At 30.5% G+C, this 21,152-nt stretch overlaps 1 protein-coding gene across 1 annotated transcript in view; it reads right to left on the bottom strand.

The window, feature by feature from the left end:
- Positions 1-21,152, bottom strand: part of LOC129231251 (CTTNBP2 N-terminal-like protein) — an 88,637-nt gene that overhangs the window by 26,419 nt on the left and 41,066 nt on the right. The window contains exon 6 of the mRNA XM_054865529.1: positions 18,888-19,925. Coding sequence (XP_054721504.1) covers positions 18,888-19,925 — 1,038 coding nt within the window. The remainder of the gene's footprint in view (positions 1-18,887; positions 19,926-21,152) is intronic.

The raw sequence follows: 21,152 nt of genomic DNA, 5'->3' as shown, positions 1-21,152 counted from the left end.
GATTAATAGCGTCATAATTTTCAAACACATTTGAAAGGCTTCAATTTTCGATTTGTTTAGCTTTTGAAAAGATCATAAATAGATCTCAAGATTAAACAATGTCTACTTTTGGTTTGGACTTGAAACATACATGTTTCTCTCATGGGCAACTACAGGGTGTCCTGAAAAAGACTGACTGTTTTCAAAAATTCATAACAATAAAATGGGTGATGCAAAAAACAAAACTAATTTTTGCAGAAAATTCATGTGGTGGGCCGTAAGTTTCGTCCCCCAAAGTTCCAAAATTTAGTTCAAGAATTTTCCAATAGATGGCGCAGCATATGTAAGACCGTAAATCAAAGAAAAGCAGAAAATTACATCATAGTTTTTCGAAAAATGTTTTTAATAAATAAAATTTCTCAACAATATTTTCAAAGTGCCTGTCGCGGGCTGGAACCACATGTCGCAACTGGAGGAAAAATCGGTGAATTCCAATAATTATTTTTTGACTTATAGGCTTACTATCTGCAGCGCCATCTATTGAAAAACTTTTGAACCGAACTTTGGAGCTCTGGGGGTACGAAACTTACGGCCCACCACATGAATTTTCTGAAATTTGTTTTTAATCATTAACCATTTTCCTGTTATAAATTTTTGAAAACAGTCAGTCTTTTTCAGGACACCCTGTATCTATTGCCTATCCACGAGTGGGAAAGCTATCATACCTATTCGTGTTAGTAAAAGACAGGTTAAGCAAGAATATCGTGCACAACTTAGTGTTAGATAATTTTTAGTTTTCAAAGTATAGAAATAATAGATCGAAGTCAATGTTATCTATCTCATTTATAAAATTTAATTTTTAAATGGTTTTAATTTAGTTAATGTATTTTCAGAAAACGTTATTGATTACAAACTATAAATATACTGAGTTGAACAAAATTTAGTGCACATTCTAAAAGTGTATGTTGGTTTATGTTTAATTTCTGCGTTCTGATATATTACAATCAGTTTCGATATTCACTATCACTTTCAACTTATTTTGCTTTTATTTTTGGCCGAAGTCATACTTGCAAAATTGACTAAGCGTAAGTATAGTGCTTTAACCATTGAAAATTTAGTTAGTACTTACTCTATTTAATAATTACTAAATTCAGCCTAACACGTACATTATCAATCTCATTTGTTTTAAAATTGACTAGACTATTTTAAGCTTTACTAAAAATATTAAGTAGATTCTATCGAAATATTGAGTAAAATTTTTTTTAAATCCAACAACTTCGCCACAGCAACGCGTGGCTGGGTCAGCTAGTATATATATATATATATATATATATATATATATATATATATATATATATATATATATATATATATATATATATATATATTTATTTATTTAGGTGTGTGTGTTAGAAAAAAAATCGTGAGGCTGACAAAATCGAAAAATTGTACTACGAATATACATTAATATAATTTTTAGTAAGAGGCCCAAAATCAGATTTTGCGGTGGGGCCGAAAATTTGAAGTTACGCTACTGCACCCGTTTGGCATCTTCCAGCAGTTGTTTTTGACTAATTTATTACATACCATGCTTGGAAAATAACATATTTTCATAAGAAGTATGACAGTCAATTTTATCTATTTGATAATAAGAAAATTACATCGCTATAGGACAAAAAAATAATAATTCATTTTCAAGAACAGTAAAAAAATGAAATTCAAGTAAAATGTTGCGCCCCCCCCCAAAAAAAAAAAAAAAAAAAAAAAACTAGGCAGCTGTCTACTCTGCTTATTGGAAAATTGGACCCTGTTCCTACCATTTGTACTGATTATCTCCATTTTTTAAATTTTGGCACTTACATCCCTTTGCTTCTCATTGCCTCAAATATATTTGGGGTTTTTACACGGTGTATTTGCACAGTAAGTGATATTTTTATTAAAATGAGAGTGTCCACAGCTTCGCGGGTCACTACGTGACTGTGGGAAGCAGGTTTGCCCTCTCTGAAGTAGAGTGTAGTCAGGGGTGCCCCACCCCCCTAAATATCGCGAAGACCCCCCCAATGAGAAAAATACTCCTCAAAACACACCCTAAAAATTTCAATGGCGCAGTCTGCGCCATTACCCCCCCCCCCCCCCACCTAGGTGGGCATCCCTGATGTAGTTGACAAAAGAAAGTGTAAAAAGTAAGTAGTTGAATTATTGGCAAAGCTACATGATAGAGTTAATGTTAATAAAATATGACTATGGTATAACTCTTTTGCATATTTTAAGGCTAAATTGTAAAAACCTTTTGACTCCACCTCATATTCAATAGGCTGGGAAGAATCCTTTTTGTGTCATATGTAAAAGTACAAAAAAGAAAAAAAAAAAAAACCCTTCAAGAACTAGTATAGTAAAATTTTACAAGCTTAGGTTTCTTATCTCTATAACTGATTTGTTTTACAACAAAAAGTACTTGTGCCAAGGAAATGCAAAGAGTTACTATTAGTAGCATACAAAAACTTAGTTTTAAGTGATTTCTTACAAAACGTATGGTTTAAAATTAAGAAGAATAAGACTCTATTCTGAAATAAATATAAGTCTTGTTTTAAGTTAGTAACGAACTAATAATACATCTATACATGCAATCAAAGATATATACATTAAATAATTAAAATAGTATGATAATTCTTAACAGCAAAAGATATGAGGAAGTTAACACTTTAGATTGCAGCACCACCACCACCATCAATGATTGAGACATTAAGCAACATGAAAGAGTTTAAACTTAGCAAATCTTTTGTTATTAATTGTTAAAGCAACACAAGAAGCAAAAGTGAAAAGTAACAATAAAATATTTGAGAAAACTCAGAAAATGACAAAATTTGCATCTAGAGAAAGAGAATGGAGTGAAACACTTTATAGCCCGCATATTAAGTGCCATGTGTGTTTGAAAACATTAATCTTTTCAAAGATACATTTAATGCTTTGAAGAAAAAAAAAACATGAAGATTTTAGACTTTTACAAAAAGCACAAAAGCATTTAAATATAAAACGCGACATTTTAAAAATATGAGACACATTTAAAATTATATTTAACATACCACATTATCATTGTGGATCAACTGATTCTGAAAAACTCTCAATATTTAAAAGGCTGAAGCAGAGGAGATACATTTCACTGGCAGAAGAAAAACTAATCATGTTTACTTCACCAAAAGTTGAAAATAAATCTTTAGGCAAGGAAATGTGTGTGTGGTGAAATGAATGCATCAATTCTTTTTTTATTTATGAAGAAAAAGAGTTTTACCGCTTAATACTAAAATCACAAGTTCACAAAAACAAGACACACACACACACACACACACAAAATGGAAGGAACATTCAATCAATTTTTGTAAATCAAGAAATAAAGCTGTATAATGAAATATTGTTTTTCACATCTTGAATACAATTGTCAATGCTATAATTTTAAGAAATTTTCTTTGCTATATCTCCAGTGCTGACGCAAATAATTTATCAAGGTTGTCACTACTTTTGACAAAACTCAAATAATGATGCTTTATGATATCCAAGACTGAAATCAAATCAACTTCATAGCAGCTTCATAGTTTTTGTGTACTCACCAAAGCACCATAATGAAAAACGTTGAAGTACGTAGCAATTGAAAGAGCATATTGGGACATGTTTCGACAAAAAGTATTTGCCCTCGTGCCTCCGTTATCAAAATAATAAGTACTAAAGTCTCCCCGAATTTTAAGAAAAGCGCCAAATAAGACCACATATTTCAATGTCGAGGACACGAGGGCAAATAATTTACGCGTCCACAAACATCTTTTACTATGCTCTTTTGATTGCTACTTATTTTTTTTTTTAAATAAAAGAACATTGCATGGTCTCCTGGTGAGTATGATAAAGAGCAAGGAGAAAAAAAATGCGGTTTTTTTTTTCGAAAAGTAAAAAAAAAATCGTTATTTTTTTTTTCGAAAAAGTTTTTAAAAGAAAATGGATTGAGTTTTTATTTAAAAACCGGATTTTTTATTTGTTTATTTCTTTTTTGAAAGTCTTTAAAAACTTTAGTTATTAATTAATGTACATAAACTTGAAAACTGATATTTAAAAAATTAGAAAAAAAAAACATATTTCAAGCATTACTTTAGTACAAAACTTTCATACTGAAAATGTAAAATCAATTTTGATTCAAATGCACACAATTTTAATCAAATATAATAGTAATAGCATAGCAGTACACTCTAAATGCAGAAAAAATACAGGGACATAAACAATTTGAGTTGTATTACATGACATGAAGATCAAAAATGATATTTAAATGGGGGAGTGGGGGGGGGCAAATAAATTAGAAAATTTCGAATAAAATCTTTATTTTTGAAACAAATTATAACCAGATTTTTTTCAGAAATTAAGCTTAACTATTTTTATTTCTTGAGCTAATATTGTAATATGATCCAGTCCATATCCTGCAAAATTCATTGTGTATTATTACAGTATACATTTTACAATTTGTTTTTAAAACTTCCTGCTGAGTATTATAAATATTTTCTTTTAAATATCAAGTCATATGAGGAAGTGAGAAGCAAGGGGATGTAAGTGGACATTTTCAAGTTTGGAGTAAAAGGCGTATAAAGATTACTTCTTAGGGAGGTTTCATTGAATTTTTTTTCTAAATAATGTTATACAGCAACACCCACCAAAGCTACTAGTACTATCTTTTCATCTGTCCAAGACAGAAGAGAGGTTCACCTACCATGTGTACTGGTTATCTTCAAATTTTTCATTTTGCCACTTGCATCCCTTTGCTTCTCACTACCTCATATGTGCGTTAGGGTGTGTCTTATAATGCACTTTTTAAAAAAGTTTTGAATTTCTTATGGGGCACCCCTTTAATTGCTTCCTTTTGATGAAAAAATACACACATAAAAGTTTCATAGAATTTGAACATAATTTAGGGGGTGCTACCAGTGATTAAAAGCACATTCATTGTGAAAAAATGGTGTAAAAATCAACTCCCCAATATATCTTGTCACATTTTTAATCAACATGAAATTAGATTGGTTGGGTTTAATATAACACAAATATCTATTTCATATATATATACAAGAAAACAATAAGCATTTCATGGTTGTCATTTTATGTAATAATGTCAGAAAAGCATCCGAAAGTTCGGTAATGCCATTCATATCATAGGTTTACACTTTCGGTCTTTTACATTCAGGAATATTGTAATTTTTCTCTTTGGTTACTTCCATGTGACAATACAAACTTTTCACTGATTGCTACTTACTATGTAGACTAAATAAATAAATTTAAAAAAAAATAAAAAGAGAGAGAGTTGACAAATTTTGCAGCAGTGGTAGCACCCTCTAAATATTATTCAATTTTTATTTTTCAGATATGAGATTTTTTTTTCGTCCAAAGGAACAAAATGAGAGGGTGCCTCATGAAAAAATAACACCTTTAAAAATAAGACGCACCCTAATGTGCGTGCTCCAATTTTTTTTTCTTCCCATTATCATTTTTTTTACCAGAACTGATGGTTGAAGCAATATTGATGTTTAAATAACATTTTCTGCATTTTGTATAAATATGCATGTAGCAACAAATAATCCCATTTGCCAATACTTTTCTCACACCCACCTTAAACCATTGTGCTGCTTGATTATTTTCTTTGAAGAATAAAAAAGTCCTGAATCAAGGGCAACTAGAAATGAAAAAAGTCGCGACAATCTGAAAAGCTCCTACTGATCACAGGCTACTAACTAAAAAAAAAAGACTTTTCAGGTTGAGCAAGGTATACATAATTATGTTCAAGTAAAGATAAACCCTAGGAACAAAGATTTAAAAAAAAAGTTTTACCGACAATGAAAAAGGCAGAAATAGTGAAATTTAGCCATTTCCAGACTATTTCGGGGGTTTGACTTAAAAAAAAAATGATTTAAATCAATGATTTTCTTTTAAAATCATTGACATCCCACTAAATAGCAAACATACTGTGAAAAAAACTTGTTTTGTGGAAAAGGTACACTCCAAAAAGGATTTTCCCCTACTTTTTCCAAACATTTGCAGTTTGATTTGATCCTGAAAGATGCGCATTATTTTCCATTAATTTTATGTTGTGGCTTGTGTGAAATGGGTGTCAAGTGTATGTGGCATGAGCTGTAAAAATGTCAAGTACCTGCAACGCATCAAATTCATTCATTTTATAATTAAAATTAACATGCAATCTAAAAATTCTATTGGGAGGAGAACCTTTTTTTGAATTTTTTGAGGATTAACTATGAATTAAATGCACATTATGATCAATATTAAATATTATAACCAGAAGAAAGTGGCTGATGTGTCATTCATGAGGGCATTACGGTGTGTAAAACAAACAGTACATGATCCATCATAGGTTGACCTACCCCCATCAAGTTTCCTAGTGAGTTAAAAATGTAGATGAAAATATTACAAACACGATAATAGTGATGTCCGAGCAAAGGTAGTGGATGTGGCGATTTAAAATGTAAATTATGGAGTAATTCTGCAGATTTTCAGGTATCTTTAAATTAAAGAGGAAATTTTGGAGAAATTTGCAATCTCTGCAGAATTTTGTAAAGGCTTCACATAATAATTTTCCTACAAAAGTCATTTTGAACAAAATGAGTGTCATTTGCTGGAAATTAAGATCTAGTACTAGTTAAATTTGCAGATTCTTATAAAGTTTGAAGATACCTGCAGAAAATCTACAGAATTGCTCAATTATTGAAAATTCAAATGGCAATTGGACCTGTTACTTTCACTTTTAGGTCAACAATTCTTGCAATATATTTTAATACTTTTAAATACAACTTATGAGAAAACTCGATGAGGGTATATCAACCTAAGTCGGATCTTAGACCAAAACTGGACATTTCCAGATCAATTGGCTATCTTTACTGCTTCTAGAATATAGGTAAGATTCATCAATGTGAAAAAGTTATAGTTTATTCTAATACCTTGTGCAGTTTTGATGATTTCGAGTATTAGTGAAATTAGTGCATTATTCAAGCTCAAAATTTTAGTGTTGTCTTATCACAACTATTAAAGAAACTATTGATCTTTCTTGGTTTGATGTGTGAAGCCTACACCCAGTGATCCAGTCATAAAGTAAGGATTACTAAGTGCAATTTTCTTTTACTGTAATTCATTACAGATTAAGTTCATGAGAAGCAATTATTTCTATTCTGCAAGTTATAATCATCTCTGAACGCTAGGTACTGACCTAAAATCTGCTAATGTCTAAAACCACATAGAATTTTAGCCAAACAATGAAGATAGCTTAAGATACAACTGAATGTAACTTGTTGGCAGTAATTAAGAATTAAAGCTATAACCATCACTAAAAGTAATAAACAAACCAAATCTCTAAGTCACAGAGTCTATCATGTTTTGTTTGCTAAAAGTGATGACAGATTTTAATGAAGAAGCTTCACTTGGTGTTTCATTCATCGGCCTAACAAACCTTTCTATATCCAATTTGATAATTTATTACTGCACACTGCTATGTTAAAAGGCATAAATGAAATCAATACAAAATTCAAAACATGAAACTTTTTTTTTTTTTTTTGAAGTTTGATTACATATTTTTTGTAATTAACTGTCAATCACAATATGGAATTCTAAATGTCTTTAGTATGATAGCATTTTAAAAATTATGCTTACTGCATAATTAACATAGATATAACAAATACTGATGCACTTAATGAAATCCTTGTCTTATTATGATACTGATAAAACAATAGAAAATGAAGAAAAATAATAGTAATTAAAAAAAAGAAAGAAAAAGAAAAAAGGATGGTACCACTATTTTGAATCATGTACAAGGGCAAACTTGCACTCATTAAGTTAGAATTACAATGAATGGATCAAAATATTTATTAAATATTAATAAACTCAGGATTATAAACCTTAAATGAAGAAACACTCAAGCTAATTATTTAGGATGTAAAAAATATTCTTGTGAAAACTGAAAATAGAAAAAAAAATAAATAAATTTTAACATCAAACTTTCGACTGTTAAACACTTCTTTCAACCAGAATTAATCTTTGCTCATTTTATTCTAAGTATCATTCAAATTTGCTCTCATCACTTTTGTTTTCCTAGGTTTTAATAAATACACATTTTAACTTTTGTCTCTATAACCATTATATAACCATTTTTTTGAGGTTTTGTGACTCATCCATGCTATTTTACCTGAGATAGGAATTAAAATGAGTATAGCTTTAATTTTAAATGGATCAGAATTCATATTTGCAATCATTTTTTCCCTGCAAAAGATCAAGACAGTTGTGATATTCATGAGCTGACTTAAATTTATTTACTAACTTGGAGGGAATTCATAAAAAGTATAAAATATCCATAACATTTTTTAACATATTCAAATATTACACTTGAAAAACAGTAAATATTGTAAACCTTTGCAGACACCTATTAGTAGACAATAACTTAAACAATTTTACTGTTCTGGTAACAGCCTAAGCAAATAGAAACTACATTTCATTTAGTATGGGGTACACTTCATTTAGTATTTGGTAGGCCACTGCAGGCATGTCCCTATATTCTGAACTCTTGATTGATGTTGAAATACTCTCAAGACTCTCCATTCAGGAAGAGCCTGTAAAAGTTAAAAGAGCTAGCAACTGATTTGCTCATATCAGTGAATGGAATTTTATAGTTCAGGACATGATCTAGAAATTCGTACGTAAGCATTGCTATACATTGAGAAAAATGTCACAAACATTCTGGATGGACCACAGCTTAAAAGCCTGTGAAAGTCTTAGTTTTTATGTATTTTCTACAGCTTATAAATAAAAGCTACAATAAGTATAAATTATATTGTAGAACCAAGTTTCTGACCTCTTTCAAAATAATCAACTGGAAAAAGATTTTTCAAAAGCCATCCAACAAATGAAAACATATACAAACACTTAAATATGGATGATGTTTTTGCTATTTTAGGAAAATATTAATGTCACCAATGTTTGAAATAAAGCTGTAAGCAGTTTTAGTTTGGTAAATAATCCGTTTCACTTGAAATTGATATAGCAGAGGAGCAAAACTTTAAAAAGGTTCAAAAGGATTTTTTTTTTTACACAGAAAATTCAGTAACCTAAAAACACTAATGCAATCATTCTTTTTTAACACATTCACTGCCCCCGTTGGAAGCAAAGATTAACACTGAGGTACCAAACATAAAGTAAATGAGTTCTTAACGCAATCAGTTATATAACTTTGATATAGAAAGCATAGGAATACAAATAATTCAAAGTTTTTTTTTTTTTTTTTCAAATCACCATCTCTTTAATTAAAAAAACAATTCATTTTAGCTTCAAAATTCTAAAAATTATTTTCCATTTCACACGTCTTCAAATACAAGCAAATAACTAAGTCCAAAATAAATCCTTAACTGAGATGTTAATCCTGGTACAAAGTGTACCCATGTTAGAATTGTTTTCAAAAGCAGTTATCCCCCAGGTGCACAAGGAAACTTAAAAAGTCATTGTTGAAGTGCCCTTTATTTGACATTATGTGTTAATAATATTTTGGTTCAATTTTAAAGCCTTAAATTAATTTTACATGGTACATCAAGTTACATCCAACCAGGCCCGTCATTTAGGGGGGGGTAGGGGGGGGGGCAATTGCCCCCCCCCAATTTTTTGGCTTTGAGAAATTTATGTACTCATATAAGAGTAGTTTTTTAACATAATTTACATGGAGTTTACCCCTTTTGATCCCTGGGAAAATGCGAGATGACGGGCCTGCACCCAACTTGTTTTACAATCAAGGACTTAAGACATAAGTGATTATATAGAAGATTCAGTACATTTCAGAAAGCATCGGTACAGAAAAAGGAGCATTTTGGAGCTGAAGTTTGGCAATGTCTTCATTAACTTAAGAAAAGAAAAGTACCTCAACACAAAGTTTTGTTCTAGAGGATCATCTTTTAATTTTATTTAGCCAAATCATATTTTGAAAAATGGGATGAAAAGAGAAATTATCTCCCGAAAATTATTTCCAGATAAACCATATACAGCCAGACCTCCATGCATCGAAGTAGCAAATTGCCGGGGGAAAATTCGAAATATAGAAATTTCGATGTATAGAAACAATCTTAGTTTATCATAAAAATCTCCTGAAACATTAAAATTAAAGCTAATTTTCGCGCATGAAACTCAATTTCTAATTTATACAAGCATTGGATTAAATGAAAGTTAATAATTAAAAAATTAAATGTGAAACATTTACTGATCACTGCACAGTTTCTAAAAAACCAACTGTTACGCCGCACCGTTTCGTGTTTTGAGAGAAAGTTTTCTGTAAGTTTCAATACTTTTATTACGGCTTGCCTATTTCTCATAATAGCAAGCATTCTGCTTGCGGAAATACTATATTGACCAGAAGTAACATTTTTGCGCCTTCATACATCTACTTTCTTCGGCAATTCAACTTGATCCGTAACATTAGGGGATTTTCGTTTTGACAATATAATTGAGAAAAACGTAAAAAAACAATCTACTTAACTTGAATGATTTTTCCTGTAGCCAAAAAGACTAGGAATGATAATCAACAGACAAAAGGGATAACTTGAAACTGATTTCACTGTATTACTGTTTGAAACTAAGATTTGAAATAAACTTGAGGGAATTTAAGACATCAAGAACGTAACAACCTATCTACACACCCCTCAACCCCAGATTCCTTGTAAGTTTCTTAGTAATCTTAAGCGAACATGATTTTCTCCCCTAACTTTCATTTTTTATTAAAAAAAAAAAGTCTAAAGTGGAAAAAAGAAAAAATCTACGAATGTCTCTAATATTTTTTCGATATATAGAGATTTTTTTGATACATAGAAACAATTTTCTATGAAATGGACATTGAAGTTTACAGGGATTTTGATACATAGAAAGCTTCGATATGTGGAAGTTCGATATATGGAGGTTCGACTGTATAACAATCCTTCTCCCAAATTATTAAAGCTGTTATAAAAATAAATATTTAAAAAGTCATTCAAAACAAGTAAAACCAAAGAAATGCAAATAAAGACTTTTTAATTTAATGATGCTTTATGATCACATTAAGAGTGTTCAGCCAGTTAATTCAATCCGTACGAAAATTATCTGATAAGATAATCAAATTAATAATACAATTCAAACAGCTGTTGTCATCTTCTTACAATGTGATAAATTCAGTAATAAATTTCAAAGGAACAATAAATTAAATACAGTTGCATTATAGAAAATGCTTGTTTAAAGCAATGAGAATAATGAGAAAGATTGTAAATTTTTCATCTACCACGAAAATAAATTACGATGCCTCTTTTCTAAAAATGCATCATTATTAGTGATCCAAAAGTCATGCATTTATGCCCCCCCCCCCCCAAGTTGGTTATTTTGAATTTTTCCAGGCGGGGTGGGACAAAGGGGGGCAAAGGGAGACAAACTTGATGCAAATTAGAGCATAAAATGGCAAAAAACAATTCTCACCGTTAATACATACATTTCCCAAATTGACGGGACTGACAACCCCACTTCTATGTGTTAAAACAACTTGATAGGAAAATAATAAAGCTTGGGAAACTTTCTTTTCCTTGTTAACATTACCTTGAAATCAATGTGTGGTTGCCGTGCATCTTTCTCCATTGAGCTTTTATGTATCTTGAAAGCAAGAGCTAATAAAAAAAACCCCACTACCATATTCGTTTTTCTCGACCCAATAGGCATTGACTATTTAAAACCAGGATGCAGACAAAAAGTTCTTTTTTGTTGAGTTGAAAAAATAGCAATTTTTATCTGCGTTAGGTTTTGTACATAAAAAAAAGGCATGCATCATTAAATTCCCAAAAAAAAGCAAAGCAGAAATCCTTCCCAAGTTTAAACATAAAAAGTATTTATACAAAAAGTAATGATTTATTAGCTTGTACCCCATCAAATAGTACAAAGAAACCTGTAGGTTTTTGACATAATTGTGCTAGGATATTTACTAAAACCAGGAGTTTGTGCATGGGAGGGAGGAGAATCATTGCAAATAGTATCTACATTACACTACATGGATGTTTAAATACACTATGCAGATACAAAACAATTATTGTTCAGATTTTCTTACATGCAAGTAACTATATGTAACTAATCCTACAATCAAAGAAATATTTGGCACTTATGGATGCATTTACCTTCACTGAAACCAGATGGTTTAGAATGGCTATATTAAATCTGTGTGTTAGCGTGATAAAAACAAAGCAAAAAACTTTTGCAAGTGTTAGATAAATTTAGTAGTATCATATAATTTTAATTAAATTTTATAGGCCCATAATATATATATTTTGTATGCAGCTGAGAGAAAGGGGGAGGGGAACCCTTGAGTATTATTGGTCTAGGTAGTAAAAAAATGAGTTTTTCACTATACGGAGCAAAAATTAAAACAATATTTCAGAATTATGTGATTTATTAAATAAAAGTTAAGTTATAATAAAACAATCTGGATTCTTATGATAAAATGACACTTCAATTACACTAGCTGCAGACTGAAAATACTGATGGAAAGTCTCTGTCTTGTATCTAATCATATGTTTGCCTAGATAGAATCATCAGAAAAATAATTGTTCAGGAGATTCAGATATAAATTTTGTTCATTCCAGCAGTAAACTAGTAATCATTAAGATAGAAGCTTACACAAAACATAACGTTAGTAAGCCTGGAGATACAGCAAATAAACATGTTTTAGCAATATAGAAGATTCATACAACTTATATATTTACTTCCTATTTGAACTCAACCAATTTTAGGTCATGTTTCCTTTGGTCCCTTTCCTTTGGATTTTATGTTGACACTTTGAATATAGAAAAACATGCAGTATAATCCAATGTTGTTTTTGATGTAATACACTGCAACAAATAGTTTTCATGATACAATTAATATAAATAGTTATTTAAATACTGTTCAAAAAAAGTTATGGACTGTTTGAATGAAAACATGCTTCAAAACTAGATCTAGGCTCCAGAAGACATTTTCATTTTATATCCCCAAAAAATATAATGTGAAATTAATAAATCTTGATTAACAGGAGAAAATAACTTTCTTCTATCATTTTCACAACTCAAAGCAGGCACAAATGACAATGATTAGATATGATTATTATGAAGCAATGAAAAATAGTATAAAACATAGAAAAGTAGTTTCAAATCCGATTTGAAACTATTAGGTAAGACAAAAAAAAGAAACTCAGATCGTTTAAGGTTGCCAAAACAAAAATAAATAAATAAATAAAATAAAGAACATTATATGTTCCCTAGTAAGTTTCTTTGCTGTAAGAGTTGATGTTTTGATAAAACATCAGTTGCTATATGTACCACTGTACAGCAAGTTTGTTTATGAAAGTGCAAAGCAGTTTAATGAGTTCAGAATAACAACAGTTGTAGCACTAAACTGGGTTCTGAATGCATTTCTTAATAACGTCCATTACAAGCATAATAAATTACATTTCAATGAAGAAAAACCAATAATTTTAGAGGAATGACTTTTATGAAAAAAAATAAAATTTAAAATTGTTTTCAAATAAATAACTGAAGTTTAGTCTTAAATATTTAAAAAAAAAAAATCTTTCCGAGATGTAAAATGAAATCATTGTATACCCAGAAAAAAAGCTCCATGAAGATAGACTTTTCCTACAATTATAAAATTAGACGAACACAATTGGATCTATTTCATACTTTCAAATTTTATTAAAGTTAAATAGGTTTACAAAATTCTGAAAAATATATGGAAAGAGCAAGGCATTTTTCTACAAAGGGAAGATATAAAATTGATAACAAAAGCAAAAAACAAAAATAAAAGAGAATGGGCTTTTCATGCAACATGCAATGTTTTTTGAGAATAAGATGTACAAATTCAGATACAATACAACAGATAGAAAACATGTAGTTTAATCAAAATGAAAAATTAAATAAAAAGTCTTACAGCAATACAGGGTGTCTACAGAAAATCAAAAGTAATTTTATAACATTTTAGTACTTTTTTTTCTGACATTTCAAAGACATTAGAAACTATACAGACTATGTTTTACCAGGAGCACAATACTATATTATTTGGATTAATTAAGACAAAGTTATTTTCTCACAGACTTTCAAACTGATTGTCAACTAGTTCCAGTGGGTTACACTTAGCAGCTTTATTAGGCTTAATGTCATCTTTATCTTAATTTCTACTGTTTAGAAATAGTTTAGATGAGATATTATTCCAAAATTCTTCAGTTAGTTTCTGTGAGAGGAGTAACTAACATTCAATCATTTAAGTGAACTAAAAGTGGATATTAAGCCTAGAAAAATAGCAAAGACAACACTACTTAACAAGCATACTCAACAGCCATAAAAACATATTTTTCTAGTCTGATATTAGAAGATCAAACTCTTTTCATCATTTCTTTTTCCCAACAGTGAGAAGTCTCTGCTGCAAACTATTATATAAGTACCAAGAGGCAATAAATGTTTCATAAGGTATTGACTAGTTCTTGTAGCTATTTCAGAGTAAGAATCACCCCTATTTTAGATTTTTTCTACTTTTATTTCACACATGCCCTTTCTTGATGGAGGAACTGGTGTGGCCTGAATGCAGCTTAAGCAGTTTTTTACTGTGGGAACATAAAGTGCAGTTGTATATTTTTCATTTTTGTCATCCATTGTCTTTTGGTTTTATTGAACAAACTTGCTTATTTGGTTGCCAATGAAAAAAAAGCATGAAAAAAATTCAAATTTCAGCATTTCTCTATTGTTAACAAGGAATCCAAAAAGAATTTCTTCCAATGCCTCAAAAAACTCTTTACCTTCCCATGGCAGTATTTTTTTTTTTTTTTGTTTTTTACAGTTATAGAGGCATGACTGTTAAGTATGATTATCTTTGCAAACTTTATAGGAGTTACATGCATTTTTAGCAAACTAAAATAACAGAACCTTTCTCATTTAAACTAAACAGAAAAATGACACCCGGACAATGATGAGGCTAATAGAACAGTTTAGAAGGACCTGCTGCAGATATCTCACAATCACTTTGAAAGTTTGTGAAAAAAGTTTTGTTTAGTACAGTACTTGCAAAACTTACACAAGTTCTTACCCTGACTTTATGCCTTGATACATTAAAAGTAAAAATTCATAAAGCAAATCAATGAAAACACTAAAGAAAACATTACTTTTCCAATATTTAAAAAAAGAAAGAACGAACAAAGGAAAATTTAAGAGAAATGGATAATTTAAAATTTTCCAGTAAAAATGTATAAAATTATTAAAAAAATGTGCTCATCAATAAAATCAAATCCAATTTTTTTAGAGTTGAAATTCATCATGCATAGCTGTGAAAATTTACATGGTTGTACTTTATATGTGCTCATGAATTTCAAATTAAATTGTATTCTTAACAGTTAAATTATTTAACCAACAACAGTTGAAGTACATATTCTTACATAACTTATATTGTAGTTTATATGCTAGGGAATAACACTTAATCGACAAAATAAAAGCATTCAACATGCAAATTATATTTAAAAGCAATATTAATCATACTACTAGAAGGTAGCACAACATTCTTTCGCTATGATAAGAGTGAAAACTATAACCATCTTCCTGAAGGGAGCACTGATGAAATTTTCCCATGTATAATAAATCAGAATTTTCAGACACTCGTACAGTTAAAGAACTTGCAAACTGAATATGAAAATAATTTTTAAGGATCAAAACTTATGCGCATTCTAAACAATTACTCTGAATTTTCTTTTTATGCAAATGAGTCTAGTGTAAAAACTAACATAGATCAATCATCAGTAAAAAATAACTTAAATTTAGTTTTAAAAGCAGAATATCTTACTTTCAGTTAAATCAAATCATAATTAAAATAAGTTATGTATATCTTTATATAAATACTACCCAAACCATTTTGTTACTTTTAATTCTCTAAGCTACAGCAATAGCTAGATTATCAGGAAAGTATGGGAAACGTTTGATTACAGATACATGAATTCCAAATAAAACAGCTTCTAAAACAAGGCTACATAAAAATGGCATTATAATGAAGAATCTTTATTTTTCACTTCAAAGAAAAGTGCTGAAGTGTTGAGAAATGAAAGAGTTGAACTCAAGAACAAGAATGTAATGTGTATTACATTTAAGAATCACACCAATTTCAAGGGATTAATACAATATTCAACAAACAGGTACTAGTTCTCAGATTGAAACAAAAAAAGAAAAATCACCATGGTCACAAAAGATGTCACCGGAATATTTTGCATAGGTCTTACAAGCTCACTTTGCTGATATCTTTTCTTGGTTGTTCTGTTTCTTTTCTTTTGTTTGAAACCAAAAATATATTTATGAAGGGAAAAACCAGCTTTGTTTTAAGTGCAGTCTGATATCTTTAAACTTTCTCTATTTTGAGAAAATCACAAAAAAACTCTTTCATTTGAGCTATCTGGTTACTTGATTGTCTAATAGATCTTTTACTGTACTTATAGGCACTTCATTAAACAAGAGAGAGAGAAAAATAGAAAATTAAAATATGCTTGAATAAAATTGAACACTTCACTACGAAGTTTTAGCCTTTTAAATATGCTAATTTCACAGAACAAAAAAAGGACATAATATTCAAATAATTTAAAATGTACATTAGTCACAATAATTATATTACAAAATAAAAAGAAAAGAAATAGCAATCATGCCAATCTCTTAATTGTTTAGGCAACCCAGTATTTTAGAAAGTTTAAAGTTTCAGAAGACACACAAGGACAATGTTGATTGCAGTTCTGGCAGACAGACATTTTCTTGAGGTCGGATTATAGGTTTACATTTGGGTGGTTAGTCCAGAAATTGTATTAGCAACTGAAACCTGTGTAGATGTATCAGAGAAGTTGGGCTAGAAGGTGAAGATGTGAATGGATCAACACATTTGAAACAAAGCTGTGGTGGCCCTACAATCAACTTCTGTTGACATTCTGTAGAGCTTTGAATACTCTAAAATCTGCAAGAACAGCTTCATGACTTGACAGCAAGGGGTATGAAGACACAATAACGCCATTTACAAAGATTGTCATTAACACCAAATTCTCCCGAGAGAAAGAGTGTGACGGTGTTGTCTAGTAGTCAAGTTTATTGCTGATAATGTGAATAAGAGAATTAGACATTGGAATGGTTTTTTAAAAGTAAGATAAAATGCAAAAAATAATATTAGCTTTATGAAAAGCATATTAGATCTTCAAAATTCTTTTCAATGTTGTTTTCAAGATTTTATAATGTTCAGCAAACTTTATAGTAAATTGGGTTTGTACTTTGACATTCTTTAACCGCTGTTAAGGTGGTGCAGTGCTAAGTAGTGGTATTAATGATTGTTAGCTCCTGGGGGGTGGGGGTTGAAAATGAAGTTCACCATAATAGATGGTGACAAATGAACACTTTAGCTCTATGCAGCAGCAACTTTCCAGTTCCCGTAAAACAATGTCTGGTAAGTAGTGACGTTGGGAGTTTCATGCATTTTTAAGCTTACTCCCTTCTAGTAGAGGGTATTATCATTTTCCCTCTTTGTTCCCAGACGTTTTTGAGGAACTAGATGTTTCAAATATGAAGGGAAAAAGAGGTGAAAAACTTTATTGATGCATAACTAAGAAATACTTCTGGAGCAATAAATGCATAAATGATAGTAAAATAACATAATTATTTTTCAACTTTTAATTGGGACTTTCAACATTCAATTGAGGTACATAAAAGTGACATTTGAGGGAGGTCACTGTACTTGAATTTGAGAGTTGGTAAAATAAAATGCTTCTTCAGAGTGATTAAAAAAGTTACAAAGGATCAGAGGCAATTTTTCACAATCTAACAAATTTTTGTGACTTTAATGGCCAAATTTGTGACTTTTGTGACCTGTAGACATCCTGCAATAGCTTTATAGAATCAAAATCTTGAGAAACAAGGTTCTCTGGACATATGAGAGTCAATGCATTATAAAAGCATCGTTTTACAAAGTTTATGATATTTTTCAGACATATTTTAATTAACTACTTTTGACAGAAAATTTTATGGAATCGATCCACATAAATACAATTGTATGACACATAAATAGTAGTAAATGTGCAAAAAGTAATGTCTGCTTTTGTGAATAAATGCTTTTCAGTTTTGTAACGAATTTCAAAAGTTTCTTTTTTAAAGAAACCAATCCTAACAATGCTTTTTGAAAATCAGCATAAGAATAATTTTACTAAATAGCATTTTGCAAGAAAAAGGAGTCATTACATGATTAAGTCAAAAATATGAACAAATAAACTTTTGTATACTGCTACAAAAGAACCAACAAGAAGGAAGAATACTTTTGTTCAAAATAAATATGAATATATTTTCATAACACAGAAAGCATAACTGTCATTTAAAAATTTTCATTGCACACCCTATTAGTCTTTTTGCAGAGACTCATTTTAATAATAACTTCTACTGAAAATGACTTTCCTTCAAGTAACCAAAGCATTCTTCTTCTATAAAACTTACATAAGTTTTTAAAAAACTATAACATTTTTAACTCAACATATTCAAACAAACTTAATTTTGTTAACATTTGAGCATTGTTCTCCCATGTCTTGTATATTAAATTAAAACCTGACTACAAAATGAATGAAATTTAAATCCAAGGACTTACAGTGACTATGCAAACAAATGAGGTTAATAAATATATAGATAAAAACGTTTATTTGAGTAAAACTACTCTGGTTTATTTATAGAATTAGATAGCTTAGTGGAAGCCATTGACACAAGAATTTGCTGAAAATCAGCTAACTCTTGACCTAAAACTTCAGATCCTAAATTATTACCAGCATTTACGGAATTAATGGTGATGGTGGTGCTAGAAGAGTCATTAGAGACACCCACCTGAGTATCATCTTTTTCAGTGGAAAAGCCATTGCCAGAAGATTCATCCAAAGGTGCTTTAGATGGAGCAACATAACGAGCAGGAACACCAGTTCGTTGGAGATTTTTATCGGAAGCATTTTCCGGTGCTACATCAGATCTAGGTGGAACTGGTGGTTTTGTACCTGTATCTTTTCTATGAAGAGCTTGAGGGGGCAATACTGGCTTATTTGGTGGAATAGGAGGTGGAGCCCCTCTTCCAACAGACATTTTTTTAGCATTTACAGCTATTGGTGCAGTAGCAGTTCCAGGTTTATTAACAGGTACAGGTGTCGAAACTTTTAAACTAGAATAAATTTTCGTATTTGACTGTGAATTAAAGTCACCAACAGATTTTTCTACTTCTGGAGGTGATAGAACACATTCTGCATACTGTGGCACACTAGGGGCAACCTGCAACAGAGTCACTGCACTTTCTGGAATAGAAGGTGATGTAATAGTTGCAGGTGAACAAGGTTTAACAGGTTTAGGAGAACTTTTCAAGTCAGAAGGTGCTAATGGAGGACTACACAATGGAGAAATAACAGAAGGTACAGGTTTTGAATTAGTTGATGGACAAATTTTTGCCGGTGCTTGAGGCAAGAGACCAGCAGGTTTAGCTGGTGTGGCTGGAGCAGGTCCAACTTTAGGGCTAACAGCTCGAGCTACACTTCGTGGCGGACTAACTGTAGGGGATATTGTAGGTACAGCACGAATAGGAGGAGTTGAAACCATAGTAACAATGGTGCTCCTTACACCTTCTCCTAGTTGTGCTTGTGAAAGACTAGAAGCAGCTTGCTTTTGAAGAATTTCAATTTCTTCTTGAAGTTTTTGATTTTCAAGAATTATTTCATTATGTTTGGCTTCTAACTCAGATAAGTCAGCTTTAAACTGTTCTCTTTCAATTTCAAATTCACATAGCTGTCGTTCAAGATCAGCTTCCATCTGTAAGGATTTTTTACTTTCTTCTTCTAAACCATCAACCATATCTGCAATTCGTCCCTTTTCATCACAGAGAATCTAAAATATAAAGGAGAATTGATGCAAAATATTTCAGAACTTTATATAATTAAATCTTACAATGTTAATACTATAATAAACTTTTTCAAAACTCAAATAAAGTTTACTCAATGAGAAAAAATTATATAGTTCCGTTCCAGAAGAGTATGGCACTCCAATGAAATCAAATTTGTATGCTGCTAAATCCATGTGTTACAGAAATATAATTGAGGAAAAAATAAATAAAAATTATAGAAAAAAAAAGAAAAGAAAAAAAATCACACAACAAGAAGACAAAAGTATAATTCTTGAGATTAAATTAAAATTTAATTAAATTATATCAGTCATCAAATATGGGTAAAAATATGTAGCAAGAGTAACTTTCTCAAACATCTCCTTTGTTTTGACTATGTTTAGCAAATTATTGCAACTTTAAAGGTTATTTTACTTATTTTCTTTGTCAGTTTGGATGGTCGCAGGCAAATTTCCTTCTTGTTCTTCCTCTCACCACTATTGAAGAGGGCGAGGTGGTTTAAGATTGGACAATAGGCACGGCTTTTTTTAATCATATTGACAAATTGGGAACTGTCAAGTACGATGGGTTGATTTTAACTTTTTCTAAAAATTGAAAATGCCTGTGGTGGGAAAAGCTGCATATTGGTCTCATATCCTCGCCTCAGAGAAACAGTAAGATATCTTAGTGTTGATCCTGGGATTAGATGTCTTACTCTTGCTCTGAGGCGACGATATGCGTGTAAAAAATTTGTTTTGAAATCAAAAAATCAAAATATATTTAGATTAACTGCCAGGTCCTTGAAATTTCAAATACGTAAAAAATGGCATTTTTGCTTTAATTTTTCAGATTTTTATGCAAGAAGTTTAATTGCCAGCATTGAAAATAGTGGCTGATTAAGACTCTTTGTTCATGAAAACAAAATATTCTGATATAGTAATGCATATAAGCCCTCCAGCAGGTCCTCAAATTTAGCCAAACTTGTAAAAAACAGTATTTAGTTTTTATTAAAAAAAATAAGTATGACTTTTTTTAATCACCTGTAGCAAAAATAGTTGCATAGTAAGAATTGATCGGAAAAAATGTTCAGAAAATCCGACTCGAGTATTAGTTGAATCCTAACGTTTGACCTCATTTTTGGTACTAAATTTCTGGACTTACATGCGAGTATATACGGTAATACAAATTTCTCTAGCCTGCTTAAATACTATACGGAATAAATTTTTAAAATGAAC

Source organism: Uloborus diversus, chromosome 10 (assembly GCF_026930045.1).
Source record: "Uloborus diversus isolate 005 chromosome 10, Udiv.v.3.1, whole genome shotgun sequence".
In the NCBI taxonomy this organism is placed as follows: domain Eukaryota; kingdom Metazoa; phylum Arthropoda; class Arachnida; order Araneae; family Uloboridae; genus Uloborus; species Uloborus diversus.
Note: the sequence above shows the minus strand (reverse complement) of the source record. Positions and strands in the feature narration are given on the sequence as shown.